Below are 16636 nucleotides of genomic sequence, written 5' to 3'. Positions count from 1 at the left end.
AAGTAATAGGTTATTCCATGCTGAAAAAAAGAAGAAAGAAAACACAATGTTTCGGCCAAGGAGCCTTCTTCAGGTTGTTTTTTTCTTTTTTGCAGCATGGAATAACCTATTACTTGTTCCTTTGCAGCCTACACATGCTGAAGCAGCTACCCACCCAAACCATTCACATATACTGTAATCTAATCTTTTAGTGTAGAGGGGAGAAGAATGTGATTGATGGGAAAAGCACAGAAAACCAGATAAGAGGTTTCGTCTGAGCTGCTCTCACCTCCTTCATCATTCCTCATTTCAAACTGAGCTATACTCCACTTTAGAGACTGCTTCCTGACTCCAAACAGGAGGCTCATTTTCATTTATTAAACTAAAAAAAACACCAGATATTTTCAACAGATGCTTTATAGCTGCTCTCATCTCAGTGTTAAAATTTTCCAAAAATTAAAAGAACTTCAACTAGCACTGAAACCATAATTTTGGTTAAATCTGCAATCTGAACTGGAGGAGGTTATAAGATATGGGGAGTTATGGGATGGCTCCGAGGAAAGACCCTTCTCCTGATGTGGCTGTTGCCATAAACCCCACTTTCGTCCTGCCAGGTGTTGCGGCCCTGTCGGCGATAGTCTGCTGTGTCAGTGAACTGGGACTGGCACCTCCTGTAGGCAGCAGAGCACTCAGCCTGGTCTCCTACACACTTTGGGAGAGACAAAAACAGGCATGTAGAAATGTGTCTGTCGCACGTTAAAGAAGAGTCCCATTTCTAAGAACATAAGAAAGGTTAGAAAAGAGAGGAGGCCACTCAGACCATGTAGCCTGTTAGGGAATAGCTAATGTGATCCAAAGATCCCATCCAGATGTTTCAGGAAAAATGCCTCAACAATATATGGTCAGCAGCTTGTTCCATACTCCCACAATCCTTTGGCTAAAGAAGTGCCTCCTCTTCCTGGTTTTAAATGCATGTTTACATAGTTTCCACCATCTCGCTGAAAGTCACTGAAGGAGAGAACATGAACACGAGTGGACCTGCTATGTTCAATCATAAACTGCTGCTCAGGGATGCAGCCTAATAGTTGCCAACAGAAATAAGAGTCGAACATTGTCTGTAATGCTGAAAGTGCCAAAATATATTTAATGCTGGTCACATTCAATCTCAGAGAAACAAAGCAAATACCCAATGATTATATCTATGAAAACCTCACACGTAACAGACTTTTTAAAGGCCTTAAACAGAACGTACCAATAATTTGGAGATATGAAAACAAAAACAAAATAATAGTTTCAGTGCTTAATCACAGCATCACAGAATGAAGTTGTCATAAATTATTCCTTTTAAGCTCTTGATAAAATCTTTTAGAATTCACTATGTACAAAGTAAATGTACTTAAAAATATCCTGCAAGACTCCCCTCACAAATTCACATCAATGAATTTGCATTAACATACTGTAGCTGCTCAGGACCTTCAATTACAACAGAAAACTAGGTGAGCCCCCTAGATACTAACAGCTTTTCAACTGCAGATGCTTTACTATTCTGAAACGGAAGTGTGTGGCTTACTTTACACATTATTTAGATTGATTTTCTAGCAAAACAAATGAAAAATTAAAAATTGTGTGATATAAAAAAAGTTTATAAACAGCAATATAAACTTTTGGTAGAAATGTAAGGAGATTATTGAAAATAATGAGAATCTCAAGCTTAGACTGTGTAAAATAACAATCCATTGAGACAACTGAAAAAAAAACATACCTTTACTTATAAAAGTGTTTTTCATAAGAAGCTTATTCAGGCTCAATGTTGTCTATTTTATATACAGTTTATGTTTCCACTACCTGCATAGCACTTTGTAGTTATTTTTCAATTTCCTGCAAATGACTTCTGCCAAGTGTTTCCCACTCTTTAATTATAATTAATTATAATTCGCTCCTGCCCTTTTCTGTTATGATTAGGTTTTATTATTTCCTGGCGTATCTTGTTTGGATGTTGGTTAAATGTCTAGCGTCTCCACAGTTCCTGGCTCAGCACTGGAAGACGGACGTCTGAAGGCCTGCCTATCTACTGGGCTCAGGAGTGACCCGATGGCATAGGCTTCACCCTGGAGTCCTGAACATCTGGGTCCGGGGCTTGGAGCGCCTGGTCCCATTAAGGTTTTAGTTCTTTGTGTTCCCAGTTTCAGTTCCCCTTCCCAGGGATTTTAACCGTCTTCGTCCCAGATGGATCTCCCGGCCTATGGACAACGGACTGCGCCCTGATAACCCCTTTTTAGACCCTTCTGGACTTGGTCGCCTTCCCCCTCTCTGTCAACCCATCCTGACCCTGCTGTATCTTCCCCTAATGTCCTTCTCTAGACCGTTGCGGATTATACCGTCCTGCACAGGGTCTTTAACTAAGCACTACACGGGAGTCAGAACTGGCTCCCATGACACAGATGAAATTTAAATTCTGGACCGGCCAAGTCATAGACCAGACCTAAACACCACTGAAATGCTCTTTTAGGGCCTGAAGCGAGCTGTTCAAACAGGGAAACCCTCAAAGGTCACTGACTTGGCACAGCTCAATAAGGAGAAAAATTAATGAATGGGCTAAAATTCCTAAAAGCTTATGTGAGACTGATAAAAAGTGATGGGAAATGCCTACCGTAGCTGAAGTTAATGCTTCTGAAGAGTTATCTCTCTGTGTTATACATTTAATCAGGTTATTTTCATCTTTTATAAGACATACATAAAATATGTAATTGCATTTTATGCAGCTAAATTATCTCAGAATATAGACTAACCTGTGGGATCTACAAACTTTTTTGTTGCACTTTATATTCAGCTGTTTCAGAATCCAAACACACACTTTACCTATAATGACTATTGCCAGCTATTTGAGAATGAATCTTTATCTGATGCCTTGTGAACATCAAAATATACCATATCAAATGCTGTGAGTGTGTCCACATTTTTTCTAAAACCACGTTGGAGGTCCCCAAGTATCCTATTTCCATCTACTTCATTTTAAACAGCTGTTTCTGAAAAGGTCTTAATTTAACTTAACATGATGCATTCGTATCACACAGTTGTATCACAGTACATGTGACTGAATGCCAAATGTGCAAAATAACAGATGAGCTTGAGTGCAACACTAAGCATTCACAGAGTGTGTTGTTGATAATGGCCCTGGGCAATTGACATTCCAAGCACACCTCATATGGTGATGTGAGAGTTCAAAGAAAGCCCTGTTTTTACTGGAACAGAAGCATGCACATGTTCACAAACATACAGTTTTAATACCTGTAACACTGAAGCAGTATCCTCTACATTCAGCATTTCACATTTTACCTTATTTATAATTGGAGAGCTTTCACTTTTCAGCTTTCACTTTTTAACAGTTTTTAGTATAACATTATTTTGTCAAAGTCCTTTTTTAACATCTGTAGCAAAGTCCTTTTTAATGTCTTTCTGCATGTTCAAAGGCATTACTGCATTGCATTCATTTTTTAACAATGTTTCATGTTTTATTAAGGTACAAGTACGGTACTGTATTTTTTGTTTTGTGCATACTTTATATATGGTGTATGCTGCCTAGCTATCATGGGTCCTATAAATATCTGAAAACAAGGGTACAGCTCAACAATAAGATTGTACCATGTGAGCAATGAATGAACCATGATTGATATTATTAAGGACTCCTCTGAAATCACTAACGTGTTATTCGTAACTAAATCACACCTCAGCTAGGATTTTTCTTTATCATAACTCAAATCATCATGCTCCTCACCCTATAGAAGGCTAACTTATTTCACTGCTAGGTTTGTCCTACAGTTCTTCATACTAAACAAAAGTAAGCAGTGTTTTCCATACCTGATCCCCTGTGTACCCCTGTGTTTTCTGGTTCTCATTCCAACAGAACTAGTACTGTTTTTTGGGGGGGTTATGTATCAGGTACATATTTCATCAGCCAGGTGTTCCATGCTCTATCAAGACCTAGAATCCCCAGCTGTGTTCATGCTGTCTTCTGGCACAACTGGTCCCAAGACAGGAAATGATCCCCAGTTCAAACACTACTGTAACCTACAGTAAATCTACAGTAAATTGCTATATTTCATTCCAATTGATCAAAATTCCTGTATTCCACAAGTCCTGTATTGAAACAAATACAGTTTTTTTAATGATATAACTTTTTTTTTCATGTTTTCAAAGGTATTATGCAGGTTACGGACCCCCTCTTTCCAAGAACATCGGAGTAATAATGTTACTATTCTAATGATAATGCAATCTCATTCCCATGCCCTGCTTGGTAATACAAAACAAACATGAAGATCAAATTATTTTTTTTTGAATTACTTACAGCACCTGAGAATTTTGTTCATTTCATGAAGCATGTTCTCACTCAAATGTTGTACCACTCGTTTATCACACATTGTTTATCCGTGGTCCAAATTGCATCATCCCTCAACTGGTTTATTTTTGTTTTTACACAAGAGAGGAGAGCCTCTGTAGTCTGTGAGAATGACAGAATTCTGCACTTCTCAGCACCACTGTGAGAATACACCACCACCACCAGCATACCCCTTACTGTGCTCAGGTCTGCTCTGTCAGATCTCTTCTGAGATGCTGGCTCTTAGACAGTGGTCCCTGCTTGGAAGACCACGAGCTCCTCTCCACCTGTTCATCTTCTCTCTCACTGTTTTCTCAAAACCAAACAGCACACAAAATGCGGCTGCTCTGGAAGCATCAGAGAACAGAGAGCAGGTATGTTCCCTTGAGGAAATATCCATCACTAACAGGCTAAAAGGAGTAAACCTTTATATCCTTGAGAAGAGAAGACTATAGGGGAACGATTCAAGTCTTCAAAAGCCTCAAAGTTGTTGACAAAGGTAGCCTTACAAGTGTCTTCAGAATCAACAGGGACTCAAGACTCAACTGAAAACTACAGGGAAGCGCATTTAAAAATGAGAACAGACAGGTGTTTACACAAAGGGTTGTGGGAGTATGGAACAAGCTGCTCAGCCATGTTGTCAAAGATTCTTTTAGAAACAGATGAGATTTTTGGATCCCTTTCCAAAAGGCCAGCTCTCATTTGGAAGCTTTCCTATGGTCTTAATTTATGTATTATCTTTTAATATAAAATTCAGTTTTTCCATATTTTTTATTTCCTGTTCATAATGAAAAAAGTCTAAAATGAAACTTATGTTCTCCTCAAGGCTCAAAAATAAGTTATTTCTCCTCCAGTTGTGTACTTCCAGCTATTTCAGTGGACAGACTTATAAATCATATTAAACATATGGTAATAGTTAAGAGAAAAAAATGGAAACAAACCATTAAACAAAAAATAATAATACACTACCTCATATGTTCAAAGTTATTTCAAATAGCCTTTCATTTATTCTGCCTACCAAAATAAAAAAAACCTAATTTAACAAATATATGATTACATAAAAACTGTGCTTCACATTGTTTTTAAAGTAGTAGGCTAAAACATTTGGTTTTCACGATGCATTTTAAGTGTAAAGCTCACAACTCACACTGATATCATTAAAATCTGGCTTTCACATTCATATTTCATTTATGAATTATTTGGCCAGTAATTAATTCCACATTCACTGGCCAAAGACAAACCCTTCAAGTTAAAACAATATGTTTCAAGTTAGACTGAATTTTGGTCAGTTAAGAAACGTTCGAATTAAAGCTTGTCATCTTCAACTCACATTCTTTCAGATACAAATAAACATCAGTGGGGTGTTAGTATTCAGAATGTGCAGTGGTATGTTAATAAAGTATATTGTTGATATGAGCTGAACAGGGATTGTTAATTCCTTACTTACAGACTGTGTGCTGTAGCTGTATGGAGGGAGGTAGTCCAGTGCATACGTAGTGTCCATATCTCTGAAAGATACATTTCTCATGTTAGTTTTGTACATGGAAATCTGAAGCCTTCTCAACTTTTAGATAACTGATGCTTGTTTTATTGTGGCCAACAAAGACCAGAAACACATTTTCTTGAAAGAGATGTTATAAATAAAACACGTCAATTGTAAATGGGTAAATATTTGGAGACACAAACATGCCATACAATAATACTTACACTAAATGTCACCATACTATTGCATATTACTAGAATTTAACATTTTGAATTTTACAGGTATCCAATGTGTTAAAAAACAATTATTAGCAGCTGTACTTTTAAAAATGCATCATTGTTTTTTGTGACCAGGCTTTTATAGTTTGGGAAGAAAGATGATTCATTGCAAAACTTCAGTTCCAATAAACAATCTATTCATTTGTACTCAAATTCTTCTCCATCATTTTCTACCCCATTTTTGTCAGCCTTGTATATTAACTATTTTGATTATATGTCATTCAGAGCAACAGGACTTGTGTACTCTTAAATGTCATTATTTACAATGTGATTCATCCAATATATATGGGCATTATAATCATATTAAAATAAATATCACATTATAATCAGAATTTTTATAGATCAAAAATTAGTTAAAAAAAAGTGATTTTATTTAAAGGGAAACTGCAGTCCCGCTTTCTCAGATGGGTTTATTAAATCTGTGTAACAAAATAAATTAATTGATGGTACTGGAACATTTTACAAGTTTCAAATCAAGTGCGAAATTGTGAAAATTGTGAAGGAACTGTATGATTACCATATTGTTGCAAACCGCTGGTCTCACCATAGGAGAGAGTGAGAGTTAGCATGAATTGTGACTTAAACCAGCCCTTCCTGCTCACTAGTCACTGTAAGCAAATGAGAAACATGGACTCCTAACAACTTTAATTATTATGAGCATATTTTAGTTGTCTGGCAGGTTGCTCTTTTTTGTAAATCTTAAAAGTATCTCAAAAACATGTCAGTTTCATAAAAATATTCACTATCAGTAGAGTAGCAAAGTTCGTTTAGTCTAATTGGGCCGCTTTTGCATCACAGAGTTTTGATGCCTCGTTCTTAATTGCAGCCAATGGCTGCAATTTGGCACAACAAACACATTGAAAATTCGCATCTTGTGTGATGTAAATTGGAGGTTGTATAGATTAATGCGTACGTGGTAGTTTCATCGTGGTTTAAAATGCACTTATCACTGCCGATTCTTTATAACCCTGAAATGTACAAACAGCGTTGCAGTTCTTCTTTAAAAGTTGTCTCAGTCATAATAAAAATGATTCTCCTTAAAACACAGAGGAGGAAATGTTAGAAACTGTACTACCTCAAGCCTTTCCCCTGTTTTTCTAGGACTTCTTACTTACTCACAAGCACAACATTTTGGGACCACAGGTGTAGGTGCCGTACAAAATCATTCTTCGTCAATTTTTAATAGCTCTCTCCACCTTATGCTGAAATGAAATTAATTATATCTTTTTTCTTGTTTTGGCTTTAATTTCTCACGGAATAAATGCACTGCATTTGATACAATAACTTTTAGAACACGTACTGTAATAACCCACCTTTTAGCCAGAGTATCCTTCAGACACTTTTCAAAGACTAGCAGTAAAAACCCTATGTTACTGGCAAGTACCACCTTCCAGTGTTGACTCTTTGGATTAAACTGAGCCTAGACAGTTTTTACTGCTTTGGCACATTAGCCAGGAAACGGTTTTAACTAAGCAACCCTAGGAAGTCCTCATTTTTTCCACACAGTGGTTCAATCCATTATGCAACCTGGTTAGTTTCCTTTTTAAAGATCCTGTATAAAACAAACTGCTAAAAGTAGCAATGAAAAGGACCTGCAGTGCTATAACTTTATTTGTGTCCTTTCCTAGCTCTACATCCAGACAGCTCTTGCAGAATCCTTCGTGATCCCTTTGAATTAAGCTAGCTGATTGACAGCTCCTCTGCACTGCCAGTTTTTTCGAAGAAAAATAACAATTGGCAATGATTTGCTTTTACCACTTCCACAATCTGAAAAAAAGCCAACTGTAATCACATGAGCTCACCACCCTCAGGTCTGCACCAACATGAGTGGACTGAAAATGAGGCAGCATTTGTCATAGGCATCTGCCCGTTTTCATGAGAGTGAGTAACGAATGGAGGAGCGAAGCAGCCCTCACCTACAGTACAACAACCACAAGTTCGGCGTCACTGACTGAGCCATAGGGATCACTCTTGTGAGGCACAGTCGGCTTAAACCCACATGACACCTGCCATAGCTCTAGAGAGTCAAGAGAGCCAATGACTCACACTGGATCTGCCTGGACTGCAGACCTCAAGTTACGCTCTAACAGAGGACATTGAAAGGCTGGGCCTGTTGATGATCTAGTCTGACAATCGTCTCACAGTAGATGGGCCAAATCTGTACAATATACATTTCCTGCATTTTTCACTCTGACATCTGGGCTTGCAGATTTTAAGCACAATTATTCAGCTCAACAGGATCTGCATGTACTGTATCAGGGTGCACACACGAAAATGTAGGGTGCTTCACCATCACTTCAAATTTTAATGTTTGCTTTGAGGGTCTTTATTTTATGAACCCACATAGAAATGGAAATATAAAATACATTTCTTCAACCTTACACTCAAAAGATTATTTGAAGATCATTCACATTTTTGTGATTATGGTTACTTTTATACCCACTGTTCAAATTTCTCACTGTTTGCAATATGCTGTTTCTGTATCAATTGATGATATACTGTAGCTAAAATATAATGCGCCACATTCAGAAACTAATTTCCTGCAATTTAAGCCTAGAGATAGTCTTTCAGCTCAACAAGGGACCTTTACAATACTAAATAATTACACAGCTCCACCAAATGGTACTAAACAGCAATGCTTCCTCAGGCATCTTTTACTGCAATACTGAGAGAATTGTAAGAGAAAATACTAATTTAAAAACAATGCAAATCTGCATAAAAATGTAACTAATTACTGTTTTCCATTTAGAGGGAAAGGTGCTTGACTGGAACCAGTTATGCAGTGTACTGAAAAACTGACAAGGGTAGTATACCTTAACACAAAACCTATGAGTCACTCAAGCCTCTTTTTGACAGGGAACAGAAATGTTGTTAACTGCATCAATACACAACATGAGCTCATCAGTTTTCCTGCAGCAAGCTCTGACTGCATTGTTTGTGCTTTCCTGCTGTTAACGTACGAAATTCTTGATCTATAAGAATGAGGAGAGACCTGAGGTCTCTCAGGAAAGTATGAATACTCTGTGCTTACATCTTATTGTGACCAGCCTGGTGACGTGGCAAAACTTCACTGAAACCTGTTTTAGGTCTCCGTGTCTCCCTGGAAAGACATACTCGTAGTTAGTAACAATATAAGCATATAATGTTCATACTCATGTCAGTTATTGAAAGCTGGTTGTGTACTTGCAGACATACCTGCAGTGTCTTGAACTATAGATTCTGCTGAAATTTAAAAGAACACTGTTCTCAACGGAAATAAATCCATTTATAGAGTCTAATGTAAATTAGAGGTGTTTTTTAAATTAAATAACATTATCACATCTATCTTTGAAGATCAATTTAAATCCATGATATACAAATGATATGCTCTATTGCATTGCAGATACAGCCTAGATTCATTTTGCTTTTGTTAACATGTATTGAGAGAACAAGCTTTTCATGTGTTTTACTTTCAATCCTAACACCACACCTGGTATTTTACTTTATTACAGTCAAGGGCTAGCTTGTGTAAATGTACTAGATTCAAATATGAAGACACTAACAAGAACACTGATAATGTATGTATTACCTGTCGAAGCATGCAGAATTAAAATTGTCTGCCTTTACAAGTGGTTTGGGAGTCTCTCTTATCTCATAATCCTTCTTTAAATGGCATTGAGACAGCTGTCCTTCCGTTGTGGTGATCCAGTCCTGAAATGATTGATGGCACACATTAGTAAAGTTTATTCACTATCAGACAAGTATATAAAATTATATATATTCCAGACACTTGTGATTATACAGTATATGCAATTCACAATAATTATATTTGCATACTTTATTATTACTTGTTCAGAATACCCAATGTTTGGAATATTACTTTTCTACAATTATTAAGATAAATGAACCATTTACTCCTCCAATACTTCTTCGGCATACCAAAACTTCAGAAAGATTCAGTGTATTGAGTTAAAAATCTTCTTTTCTAATTAGCACATGTGATGTGCTACAAAAAGCTCGATCCCTTGAAAAAGTGCACAGACATGTTCTTTATTTTTCAACAGTTGGAAAAAGTTTCACTGCAGAAACAGACAAAAATCAAATTTAGAATTGTACCTAGAAACCCACAGCTCAGTAAACAGTATTTATGAGAATCATATTTTTAACAGATGACTAGATTAACTAAAACTAACAAGGTCCAGAATAGACTTTATATTCACCCAACATCAGTCAAAATAATGAGGATACACAGAGCATCTTAAAAAAAAGAGAGAAGTAAACATAAAAGAACCTCGCATCCAAAACATGACTGTAGCCGACTATAATGAACTTATTTCAAGTGTAACGTCAAACACACACATTTATACATATGAGGCTACTAGTACCATCATTCCAGTGTGTAAAATCCCAGTAATGAAAACAAGTGAATTAGACATCACGGAAAGAGCAAGCACAGTGAAAAAGAGTGTGATTTGGGAATAGAATTCTTGCTATGTACCCTGAGTAGCTATGACAACAAACTTGTACTGGTTGGTTTTGCTCACGAGTCAGCCTTCTAGCAGGGATTCTCCGGCACTAGTCCTGAAGACACCCAATCCAGCATGTCTAATAAATCTAATCCCTGAGCATTTCATGAAAAGAGTAGGGATGTTACCCCGGCACCTTGGCCAAAATACCCATTGGCCTTTACCAATCATGGCCACCTAAGAATCCCCATCTACTGTATGAACTGGCTTCATCCCTCTGCTCTCCTCCCCACTAATAGCTGATGTGTGGTGAGCGTTCTGGCGCACTATGGCTGCCGTCACATCACCCAGGTGGGGCTGCACATTGGTGGAGGTGGAGAGCCCCCATTACCTGTAAAGAGCTTTGAGTGGAGTGTCCAGAAAAGTGCTACAGTATATAAGTGTAAGGAATTCCTAATTATTAATATGGAACCTCTACATCACCAATTGCTAGGAACATTTAACTGTGACTAATTTTGTAATAAATAATTTAGAGATAATCTGGAACAACAATGACAATACCCTTCAGCTGTCAAGCTCTGGAGTACATTTAATCAAACACATTACTTAACTAACCAAGTAACTAACTCTGTAATTTATAATGACAACAGGAGCTCAGGGTTGAAGATGCTGTCATGTAAAGGTTGTGTCTTTCTATGGAGAAAACATAATGAAGACATCCTGCTGCCACTATGTCTACAGGCCTTTTTCCAGCACTGTTTGAGGCTGTAGTCATGGCTGACTTGTTTTCAATGAGCGGTGGCTCTGCCATGAATATTCTTGTTTCTGATACAAGATCCGGGCTCTTTGAGAGCACCTCTGAGCACACAGAAACAGAGACGTGAGCATCTTATAGGTCCCAAGGTGTGTATTTCTCTTCTCTGACTCGCAGCTGAAGTGTAGGGCCACTTTCTCAGTTTGGTTCAAGGTCCACAGATAGCTCAGAAGAAAATCTGATATGACTGTAGTTGACAAGGCCAGCAGGTGCCAATTGAGAAGAGACAGATACAAAGCAGTAGGAAGATAAAAATGCACAAAAGTACAATATATCTAAGGACAAAAGTACAATAGCCTAACGTGTATATACTGTAGTTAGCATTTCAAAGCAGCTGACTGTGTTCTCAGTTCCAATGTCTTAAATTTTAAAGGCATTTTTGCCTTGTTCTATGCAGCACTTTTTATTTTAGGGTATGATTACTGATTGTTAGGTCTCCTCATTAAATACATTCTGAAATATTTCTATGTGATTTTATACAGTGTTGAATTCTAAAAGCAGAGATGGCTTCAGTGATGTGCATTCCTGAAAATGAAAAGGGTGCTTCCGAAGAGGAAGAAACAATGACGTTTCTTGTCTTGTTGGATATCTTATACAGTATATTGGAGTGCAGTAGCCTACATCACGGATAGCACATGTCAATTGTACTGTGTAACAGTTTTGGTCGCCACAGTACAATCAGGATATTGCTGCTCTAGGATCAGAGCAGAGAAGAGCACCCAGAGGCATTCCAGACTAACGGGAATGTCCTACACTTGAAAGAACAGGACCATTTTAGGCTTGAACAGAGCTGAAAAATGTCAACCTAGTGGATTTCTTTGTAACAAACAGCAGAACAAGTGAACACAGGTGGAAACGAGGTGGAAGTGCACTGATTTCAATTAGTGCCACTTCTTTACCCAAAGGGTTGTGGGTGTCTGTAACAAGCTACCAGGCCACGATGGTGAAGCCTACACCCTGGCCGCCGTCTTTCAAGAATCGCCTGGATGCGCCGAATGGCCTCTTCTCGTTTGTGACATTTCTCATGTTCTTACTCAATCCGTATCAAGTAAAAGGGAGAACAAATGTACTGAACATTTAACAGTAAAATTAACATTTGGCTGGAAGTATAGTACTTACAGTGTTGCCACAACGTCCGAGATTTTTGTAAGTAGATCGAAGTAAATTTTTTTTTCCTTCAGAGCAGACTGTCAAGTCATAGTCTTTAGGTTCAGCCTCTCGATTCTGGTGCCTTTTAAGAAATAATAAAGCCGAATAATAAACTATGTTTAAATTAAATTAAAAGCAAATATTTATCGGCCTCAATCAATATCTAATATATGTAAAGCTAAAACAATGGTAATTTCAATATTACACCGATATAATCTAACAAGTTTCACTGGTGTACAGTGGGTTTAAATGTTTTATTAGTAGTATCGTCTGTACACTACACAAATATGTTACAACAGCATGCTATTAGCGTTTACTAACTTAAAAACGCACCAACACTCAATATACTGCAATTACTGTACCTATAGAGCTGCGCCTACTGAATTCATTCTTACCAGTTGGAGACAAGCGTAGGTCTGCTGTAATACATTTGGGTTGATCAGAATATAAGAGAACCTTCGACTTTGTCAACTTTTTTCCTTTTTGGCCGGTGGAGATGTACGTTTTATTTGTCCTGTCGGCAGCGAAGATCAACGTTTGTGCTCACTTTCCTGAAGTTTTCTTTTCCTCTTCGATACACCGTTGTGACCTCACCGCTTACCGCATTAAACTCCACCAGACGTGCGCTGTTCGTGGGCAGGACGCAGTTACAGTACTGTACATAAAACCGGCGTGTCAAGCGACAATTTAGTCAGCTCGGAAAGTAGTGCTCGATCTGACTAGCTTTCTGTCTTAGAATTTACCAATTTTATTGAAATACTTTTGTGTGTGTGCGAATTTACAGGTGTATAAAAGATTAGACGAGGTTGCTAATGACGCTAGAGAGGTTACCAAGACGAAACACCCCAAGCTAAAGGTTTCATGTTGCAGGTGTTATTGTTCATGACTATTCAAAGTTTACAAAGTACGTGCTACTAGTTATGTGCACCTTCGACAAAATATGATGACACAAACACTTTGCGAACTCAAGGGATAACAATATTTGAAAGAAAACTATTGTGACGCTCACCCAGCTGTGCTTCAGAGGGCATCTATCTCCAAACGTACTGGCGCTCTTACGTTTTCCCACAACAGTACCTGTATCTATCGCTGTGGTGTTTACATGTTAACTAATTGATGCTGTGATTGATGGGACATTTTGATTGGGTTTTTTGGTTCAATCTTTATTTTTGAAAAATGTGATATTGAACATGTGGATTGATTAAGATAATGTATAATTGTTTGACTTCACTTGAATTATAAACGTTGTAACTAACTATATACAGTATATCTAATAACGACCGGGGTAGGTATTAATCTGTCACTTATTAGATTCTTTCGTACACGGTCACCATACGTAAACTGCTAGTAGGAGCACCAAGGAAGTTAAGAATGTAGCTCAGACTAGCACACAAGGGTGAGGGAGTAGCAGAGTTGGATCATGATCCGGGAATATTCAGATAACGGTTCCTAGAATCAGATAACGTATGCATTTAACAGAGCAGGAAGGAAACATTAATAAAAAAATGCACATACAGTATCATCCTGTTAGCATGTATGAATGAATACCTTGGAAGTATACTGTAGTTCTGAAGAGTCATACAATTCACAGGTTTTCATTCTAAATTAGATTTTTACTACCTAATTAATAAGTTTTGATTTAGCCTTACCAGGTTAACCTCCTTCCTAGTTATTTTGATGCTGGAGATATAATAAAGCCTATGAACCTTGCTGGACCCACTGTGCCCTCAAGGACTGTACCAAGTTAAATGTTAAGACACACCTAAATGTCATAGCAGGGGAGACTGAGATATGATCCATGAGGGCCACAATTAAATGAGTTCTTGAGATTTTAAAGGAGCTTTCAATTGACTGTGGGCTGCATTGTTTTTTGGGCTCTGCTTCAGAGTTTCTACAAGGCTAGAGATCACAAAGCTGAGGCTACAGCAAAGTACAGCGTGATCAGTAGAGTACTACAAACTATACTGTGTGAGCCACTTAGCAGAGCATGATTCTGAAATGACCGCTCCATCTCTTCCTCACTGTTTCCATGTTGTGATACAGCATGAGTTTACAACCTGTTTGGATGTACAGACAAATATTTGACACCTTTTTTGGGTTGGATTAGGGTAAAATCATGGCCTCCTCATAATCCCTTCATTACTCTGCTCTCCTCCCCACTAATAGCTGATGTGTGGTGAGCGTTCTGGCACACTATGGCTGCCGTCACATCATCCAGGTGGGGCTGCACATTGATGGTGTTGGAGGGGAGTCCCCATTACCTGTAAAGTGGAGTGTCCAGAAAAGTGCATTATAAGTGAAAGCTATTATTATTATTATTATTATTATTATTATTATTATTATTATTATTATTATTATGATTATTATTATTATTATGATTATTATTAAAATTGCATTAACTTGGGATTGGTAGAAATTGGTCTCTAAGCTTGTGAATTTAAAAATTGTGGTGGCACCAAGCCACACCTGACAGTGCCTGTACAGAAAATTAAGATAATGTGTTTTTTTAAAAAGATATAAAAGACTTCATTTAAAAAAAAAACAAAACAAAACTTGTATATGTCTTTTTCTAACTGTATAATGACTGTAAGAGAAATGGGACATTACAAATGAAATTATGTTGTTAATTCTATGTTTTTGGTGGTGTTGTCACTGCAGCATGCATAGAAAATATTGATATAAAATAATAAATAATAAAGTATGTTAATCTTCAGCAATTTAGATGCAAAATAAATACAGAGTATCGCTTTAGAACTTTAATCTTTTACAAATGTTTTCAACTGTTACAGCAATTTAGACACGTTGAATACAGTACTTAAAAAAATCATTTGAAATCTGAAGGTTTCCTTTAGAAACTCAGATATAGGTAATAGATTTAAAAGCAATAAAGCTGGTTTCTCTAAAAGGTCTAAACAGTAATGTTAAATAATAATATGTGAAAGACTGTAAAACTGGGATGTATTAAACTCCTGGCCTCAGAAAGGGTTAACAGTGAAACTAAAGCGCAGTCTTCTGAAAAACTTCAGACGTAGAAACCAAGGCAGAATAGTCAAGGATAAAAGAGAGAAGTAAAACTATTTCAGTTAAAAATAACAAATGAAACTACAGGATGTAAATCAAAAGGGAGTAAAGAAAGACAGATAAAGAAGGCGAGAAATAGATTCTGTTTACAGTATGTGAATAACTGGCCAGTGACAGTTTCTCTGGGAACATTCATGCTTGCATGTAGCCAATCACTCCATCGATCACACACTTAGAAAAACATGGTTTAGAGTATTTGATGTGAGATCAGACAGCGCTATGATTTTGACTTTCTGGAGGGGAAAGTTGTAAAGTCTCAGAGGTCCCTGAGTTGCAATCACTGCAGGCAACAAGGTGAAACCTTGAGAAGTACGTCTTGTATGCTGTATGCGCTTTTTGCTCTCAAAATCAAAATGTGAATGAAGTGTTTGTGTTGTGTTCAAGTATTCGGATTTTCTCTGTGTTTATTTGCCGTAAGCAAACAATGATGGCACTTTGAAAAACTGGGTATGTCAACTGGCACCAGATCACCCGAAAAAGTCAGACAGGATGTGCTTTTCATGTTGTCTGGAAACTGAAACAAATTAACTGAGAAGAATTCAACAGTTTCTATAAACCACTGATCAGAAGATGGGAGACCTGCAAGTAAAAACAGGGGGTTACAGAAAGTAGCGCTGGTGAGCCAGTGGGTGGCACCCGTCTCCTTGGACCACAATGTCTGATTGTGGAAATTATGTAAGAGGAGCCTTTAAGAGGGCACCCGGTATAGAATGACCGCCAGTGTTCATCACAATGGGGGCTGCACTGTGGGGTGGATAACACTATATACCAGGATTTAATTTAGACAATTAATTCTCACCGTACTTGTTAAACTGTTTCAAAATAAAATCAATATATCTGCCTCAAGAGACTGTTTAATCCATGACTATCTGTCAGACCTCTGTATATTTTCACGCCATGCATCGAGGACTGTGAATTATTTTAGTAATCGTTTTCCAAATTGTTTGCTTTGAATCATTGTTTGCTTTGTGATGGTTACCATCTTAGCTTCCAAGAATGAGTAAATTCTGATTAAGAGTTTATACATTATTT

General features: G+C 37.5%; 1 protein-coding gene across 1 annotated transcript; it reads right to left on the bottom strand.

Annotated features, from left to right (window-relative positions):
* Positions 1-378: 378 nt before the first annotated feature.
* Positions 379-13714, bottom strand: LOC107079787 (cilia- and flagella-associated protein 95). The gene is made up of 6 exons (XM_015366415.2): positions 12919-13714; positions 12494-12605; positions 9684-9805; positions 9147-9215; positions 5802-5862; positions 379-688 (listed from the first exon to the last, which is right to left on the bottom strand). Exons 1-6 carry the CDS (start codon positions 12951-12953, stop codon positions 503-505), a joined length of 585 nt encoding a protein of 194 aa, XP_015221901.2. The 5' UTR covers positions 12954-13714; the 3' UTR covers positions 379-502.
* Between the last annotated feature and the right edge of the window lie 2922 nt (positions 13715-16636).

This window comes from Lepisosteus oculatus, chromosome 3 (genome assembly GCF_040954835.1).
Source record: "Lepisosteus oculatus isolate fLepOcu1 chromosome 3, fLepOcu1.hap2, whole genome shotgun sequence".
In the NCBI taxonomy this organism is placed as follows: Eukaryota; Metazoa; Chordata; class Actinopteri; order Semionotiformes; family Lepisosteidae; genus Lepisosteus; species Lepisosteus oculatus.
This window is presented reverse-complemented; position numbering and strand designations above follow the sequence as displayed.